Source organism: Echinops telfairi, unplaced genomic scaffold (assembly GCF_000313985.2).
Source record: "Echinops telfairi isolate 266 unplaced genomic scaffold, ASM31398v2 ScPeMD7_5167;HRSCAF=5991, whole genome shotgun sequence".
NCBI lineage: Eukaryota > Metazoa > Chordata > Mammalia > Afrosoricida > Tenrecidae > Echinops > Echinops telfairi.
Genome location: NW_022109066.1, coordinates 4,001,104 through 4,007,893, shown reverse-complemented (window position 1 = coordinate 4,007,893; position 6,790 = coordinate 4,001,104). Strand labels below are relative to the sequence as shown.

Below are 6,790 nucleotides of genomic sequence, written 5' to 3'. Positions count from 1 at the left end.
TGGGCTGCAGGGTCCCTATTGAGTCGGCATCAACTCAATGGCAGTGAGTTTGGGTCCAACTTAGGGGCTCATCTTCCAGCATGCTATCAGACAGTGTTCTAGCGTGGACCATAGGGTTTTCATTAGCCCATTTCCCAGGCTTTAGTCCCAGAGATTCCAGACTCAACTGGAGGCGGAAGGCATGCTATAATTGCTCCCCTGCCCCTTTCCCACCCCAAAACCCGAGTGATTCTTAGGACAGGTATTCTGTAGACTTCACTCTGTTGAGCAGGACTTCCATCAAAGTCACACTGGGAGCTCTGAGTGCGTTCTCACCCCTGTGCCTTAGCAGGCATGCTGACTTTGACCTGGCATAGCCTTTCTCCATTCATATTTTCTACCCAGAGAACACTGATTTACTCCTCAGGTTCCAGCACGAGTGTCCCATCTTGGACACAATCTTGGCTCCACCTTGGAATACCATTGTGGGGATCATTCTATGTATTTATCTTGTTCTCCCCGGGACACTGCACGCTCCCACTCTTAGTGATATCCACACCCCTCGTGCCAGGAAGATACCTGGCACCGGGTAGGTGGTCATCTGAGTAACTTGAAATACCTAAAGGTGCTTCAGCAAAGTTCATCCCTGCACTTCTTCCCTCCTTAACTCTGTTCTGTTTCTGATTGCTGGGTTGTTCTAGGAGTTCTCCCTCCAGAGAATGGACAGCCTTGTGGATGATCGTGTCAACATCCTGGGATTTTCCATTTTCAACCAGTCCCATGCTTTCTTCCAAGAGTTTTCCCAGAGCCTCAACCAGTCATGGCAGGAGAACTGTGACCATGTGCCCTTCACTGGGCCTGCGGTAAGTGCCCACCAGAGCTCCACCCTTTTGCCCTTTCCTCTCCCTGGACACACCTCTCTGCAGGCCAATAGTTGAACTCCATGGTGACCTGTGTACAACATAGCAAAACATTACCCAGTCCTGTGCCATCTCAGGACTGTTGACATGCTCAGGGCCATTGTGCTCCTCTCTGCCAGTCCCTGCTCAAATAGAGTAGAACAGAAGTGTTGTAGAACAGCAAGCTATGCCAAGGATACAGCAGGGCACGTGGCATGGAGTCAGTGGGTTGTCACTGAGTGATGCCTGTGTGTCTCTGGTTTCTGACCTCCCAGTAATGCTGTTGCTGAGAACTGCCTTAGGTTAGCACCCCAGAATCTTATAGTTAGATAGAGCTATTGGAAGATCTACTCTCTAATTTTCTTATAAAGAAACTGAAGTCCAGACTGGGGATTGGAGGGAGAAGGGTCTTGCTCAAAGGTTTTCAGGGTGAAACTAGTCTTCTAGCTTCCAGACTCCTGGTCCAGTGTGTTTCCCATTCCACTGTGAGGGAGCAGCTCAGCGGAGAGGTTTCCTATGCTGCTTCCATCCGTGGTCAGTCTTCCTCTCTGTGCTTGCTTCCCTGCTGTGTGTGTGTGATGGAAACCAGCATTTCCCAGGCCATGCGCTCATGAGTTTACTCTGTAGGACAGCTTGAGTATGCCCACCTGGATCCTTTCATTAAAAGCCACGCTCTCAGGAAACCATGACTTTGTGACTTCCCTCTGTCTCCTTCACCAGGGCGGGAGAAAAGTCAAGACACACTGTTCATGGAGACTGCTTCCTCTCCAGGCACTGGCCTAACCATGTTACATACATCATTACATGTGAGGAACCCACCCCCCCCAAAAAAAAAAACATGCAATGCCCTAAGGAAGTTCATGTGATGCCTATAACAACCAATGGAGATAACTACTACCAGCGCCTCCACTTTACAGATGGTAAAACTGAGACCCAGAGAAGTTAAATACATTGCCATGGTCACACAATGAGTGTTTGGAGAAATTAGGACCAGAACCCAGGCCATATAGCTTTTTGTTTTTTGCTCTTAAACCTCGGAATTATTTATCTCTTTATGCGTTGGGCTTTTTAAAATTGTAATTTGGGTGAAAATTTATGAGCAAATTGGTTGTTGTTGCTGTTGTCTCCTTACTTTTTATTGTGAGTTGGGTGAAGTGTACAGAACAGATGATCAGTTTTACAGTCAGCAATTTATACACATGTTGCTTCATTTCATTCATTGCAAACCCCTCAGTGCAACACTACTCATTCCACCTCCTTCCTGTGATTCCTGCCTCCAACCTTCCTTCTCTCCTGAACCTTCTGAACTTTGGTCCTTGGTCCAATGTTGCCCCCTTAATCTCAAATGGGTGATTATTCTAAGGTGTGCATACCTCACTAGTGTTATTGTTCCCCTTATAGATCTGTCTGTTGTCTGGCTGAAAGTTGAGCTATAGGGTGAGTTCATTTCCAGACCTTAAAAGTGACTAATGGTCACCGTCTCTGAGGTTCCACCAGTCTCAGTCCAACCAATAAGCCTGGTATCTTTAATGATCTTGACTTTTGTTCTACTTTTTCTTCCCACTTTAAAATGATCCTCTGCAGAGCAGTTGGTAGTGGTAGCCAGGCACCATCTAGTTCTTCTGATTTCAAGGTCCTGGAGGCTGATGTTCACATGGTCCATTAGTTTATTGAACTAATTGTTTCCTCGTATCTTCAATTTGCTTCACTCTTCCTTCTGCTGGATAGGGAGAGCTGCACCTTAGATGGCTGCTCATGTGCTTTTAAGACCCCAATAGCTACTCACCAAAGCTGGATGTAGCACACTGTCTTTGTGGAATGTGTTGTCAGGCCTTATGTCTTTACAGCTCATACTTTTAACTACTACACTATTTTGCCATGCTCTGGGATCATCCTTCAGCTTCTTGTCACACTGTACTGCAATTGAGCCTGGGAAAATGGAAGTACTTAATTAGGTATTTGTTGAATGAACATGTAAGTCAGGTCAAATGATGAGTTATGAAGAAAGAGAAATGGAAAAGAATTGGACCAAGGAAATAGAAATAGGATTGGGCTGCTGGAATGGATACCTTCCCGAAATGGGAAATTCTCTGGTAGCTTTTAAAACAGGGGTGATACCTGTCTTTGATGTGACATCTTTAGAGATAAGGGCAGGTCTGCACATCAGCATCCATGCTATATCATTAGCCAACATAGCAACCCAGGGACAAGTCTATTGAAGGCAGGGACATGGACCAAGTGACCGCTCACCAAACTCAGTGCCATTCTAATTATGGAGCCTGGTGGAAGCCATAGGAAGGAGGGATCCGAGCTCCAGCTTTGACTGGGTGTCCTGGACAAGAGCAGCCAGCAGGATTTGAACAATAGTTCTCTAGAAGGCTTAGGGAGTGAGTCCCAACAAGTTCCTGTAGATCTGGACAAGGTAAGAATTCACAGGATGGATTTAGTGGAGATACCCGAAGTGAGTGGATCCTCATCCCTGTTAGGGGGAGGCTCAAGGAGAGGGAGGCACATCCCCAAGCGCAGTGTCATGTGTGAGATCAGCCTCACTCCACCCCCCCCCACCCCCAGCAGGAATACAAGCCCTGCACTCACGGGAGTCAGAATCTGCAGTTCTTGCGATCGTCACTCTAGTTTTCTAATGAGGTGCTCATAACGCGAAAGCCTCACAACATAAAAATAGGAAAGGAAAAAAAAAATCTGCCTCCTCCAGGAGCAACCCTAACCTGAGGCCAGTTGCCAAGTGTGGCCTCGTGAAATAAGAGGTCCCCATGCTACATGGCCAGTTTTTCCCTCAGGGCCCAGCACTTCCATCCATGCTCTCTCTGCATTGAGCCTGAGCAGACCAAAGAGAGGCCCTTGATACCTATACAGGTCCGACACAAAGGTCAGTAGCCCCTGTCACCTGGCTTCAGGGCTAGTCCTGGCAGTGGTCATGAGGGTTGGAAAGAACGCTGGTCGTGGGGACAGGAGACCTGGATTCAAATTCTGACCTTGTTGTGTTGTTGCTGTGTGAACTTAGATGGTGTTGCAGGGCTGCCCGACAGATGATTCTCTTTCCCTGGCCTAGTGAGGGACCAAGCTAATGGTGCAAGCAAGAACATTTATTAGAGAGAAGTACCTGACAAAGGATGGGTTATAGGAATTGGGTGAACAAAAATGGATCTGAAGTAAAAGCTGCTGGGTAGACTGTCATCACATGCACTGGGCAGCTAGTTCCACAGGTCTGAGTCCTCTGCCTGGGTGGTCTTTGCTCTGAGGTTCAACACGCGGTCACAGGTGTCTCCTCTGCTCCTCTGACTAGTGTAAGTTGACCAAATGGGTCAATGCCCTAGAGCACGGGTATGGAAACAAAACACGTGGTTCTTACAGGGGAGAACAACACATTATCCTTGCAGGAGGGGAAGAAAATTGAAAATGATGCTGGCTATTGCAAAATGCCACACATTAAAATGTTAACTGGCTGTGGGTGTGATTAAGCCCATATGTGTTAGCTTGGGGCAATTCTTCAAAGACATCTGAACTTGAAAAATGGGGGTAAGAGAATCCAATCTCTTACCTAATCTATCTCAGTTATTATTTAGTCCCTCTGGGCCTCAGATTCTCCTTCTGTGTAACTCGGCTACTTGCATTTGACCATCTTAGAGAACTTTTGTAAAGATCAAGCAAGATTTGATTCTATCTTCAGTTCACCACTGTCTATCACATAAACTTGTTTCATATCCGCATGCCAGGCATTAGCATCCATGAGCTGCTGTTATTATTAGGTGCCAATGAGCCAGTTCTGACCCACTGGACCCTGTGTACAACAGAAGGAAACACTGGCCTTTCCTCACAGTTGTTCTTATATAGTTGAGCCCATTGTCTACATAAAGTAGACATTAGCAAGTAAGTCAGTCGCTGTTAGTTAGAAAAAGTGGTGTACCAAACAGCCTTAACATCTCATTAGCCTACAGCAGCGAGCATTCCTTCAGCGTATGCATCTGAGGGTCAGCCAACCACGTGCACTTGAGTCATGTCCATGCTTGCTGCCCCAATGTGTCAGGAGTAGAAGTGTGGTCCACACGGCGTTCAGTGATCAGCTTTTGGAATAGATAGCCAGGCCTTTCTATCAAGGTGCCTCTAGGAGGACTCAGTCTGCCAGTGTTTCAGTTAGCAGCCAAATGGGTGACCTATTTACACACCCCAGGGATTCGGAGAGTGCGCTAGGACTTGACTCTTCCAAATGACTTCACTGGGCAACTCCAGTGATGGGGCTGGGCTCTCTCAACAGATGCGGCCAGTTAGTTGCTGCAGACTGTCCGGGCCTCTGGCCCACAGCTAGCCGGGTGGTTGTTCTCCGATGGTGGTGGTGAAAGGAGAGCAAAGCAAATGGACACTGATGCAAGGCATCTTAGTCTGAGAGCAGATACACTGTTACCACCACTTCATTTTGCCACCTCACACACAGAACTCAGTCAGGAAGTGAGAAAATGCCACCCAGCCCTTCCGAAGGGAAAAAAGGCAAAGGCCAGAGGCAAAGGGTTTGAATATAAGAAAGGCAACAAGGAAAGGGTGCTGGCCGGGGAACCTCAGGCAGTTTTTCACAGGAAAGAAGGGGCAAGACTTCGTCTTCCGGGTGCCCACTAGGTGAAAGAAGATCCGCCTCAGCCTCTGGGAGGGTCACACTTAGAGGCGGGCACCTCTGGGAAGCAGAGGGAAGACCCTGAGTTCTTCTAGAGAGGTCAGGGGGATTTCCCGGAGGAAGGGCAGCAAATACTGCGCAGGTACAGTGGCTAGACACTGAGGGACGTAAAGGCATCAGGGGAGCAGTGAGGCCCTGGGATAATCTACTCGGGTACTCGGGGTACGATGTCTTATTACAGGAAGCAGCGCTCTGGGCCGGGGAGGGTCGAAGAATAAAAACCCTGACCTTCACTTTCGTCTTTGGTGAGTGGGAACATTCTCTGGAGGCTCCCTGAGTTCTGGGGGTAGGCTAACTCCAGGCTATTCCTGGATGACCAATGGGCGGAATTGAATGTGAAGCTTTGGCCTAGCACTGGTTCGAGAGGGCGAAACGTGTATTGGGTCACAGAACCTGGTTCTACTTCAGTCCTTTTTTTTTTTTTTGACCAAAGATCGTTGACTTTTTTGCTCTGTTGCTGAGGGTCACGGGCGCCCGTTCCAGCTGGGCTCACATGAGTACCGAGCCAAAGGATGCTGGAGCACGGGCCACCTTGACCTCTTTTTCTTCCTCCCGGCATCCTTGTGTCACGTGAACAGTTAAGTCCTGCTCCACCTCTCAAGAGATGAGGAAACTGAGGCACATAGGCGCAGAGGGTCTCCCAGAGGTCAGGAGGCTGAGCACGGTCTGCGCTGGCATCAGAGCCTGCCTCGCAGTCCCGGAAGCTTCCTGCCATTGTCTCCGAGGCCTCCGCGGGGTTGCTCAAGCCTCACAACGCAGGGGGGAAAGGAGGCTGGCGGCGGTGACCATATCCAGACTCCTCACGACTTCCGAAGAGTGGCGCCTCTCTGCCTCTTTGGGGGGCCTGAATGCCCAGCACACACACCAGCTCTGGTGGGTGCCGGCAGCTGGCAGGCGAACGGTCCTCCGTTCCGGGCAGCAGTCAGGTTTTGTCCCCTCCTTCACGCTCTAGAAGGGCTGTGCTCAGCCCCTCCTTGCTCAGTGGAGACCTTCGCTCCTTCCAGCCCTTCTCTTCTACTTCCGGTCCCCTCCCCCTCTCCCCACCCAGCTCCGCTCTGCTTGTTCCTGCCCCCTTAGCCGGCTTCCCTCCCAGCCTCCTGCCCCTCCACTGGGGGGAGAATGCCCCTCTCCTTCCTTCCTTGCAGACGTGTCCGGCCTCCAGCGTTCAAGATGGCGGCGCTTCCGGCACCGAGAGGGCGTGGCTGAGCGGGGAGGGAACTTCCGGCGC

General features: G+C 49.7%; 1 protein-coding gene across 1 annotated transcript in view; it reads left to right on the top strand.

The window, feature by feature from the left end:
* The window catches only part of LOC101662846 (glutamate receptor ionotropic, kainate 4), a 234,021-nt gene that overhangs the window by 101,493 nt on the left and 125,738 nt on the right, over positions 1 to 6,790 (top strand). Inside the window, exon 6 of the mRNA XM_004716267.2 lies at positions 681 to 842. Coding sequence (XP_004716324.2) covers positions 681 to 842 — 162 coding nt within the window. The remainder of the gene's footprint in view (positions 1 to 680; positions 843 to 6,790) is intronic.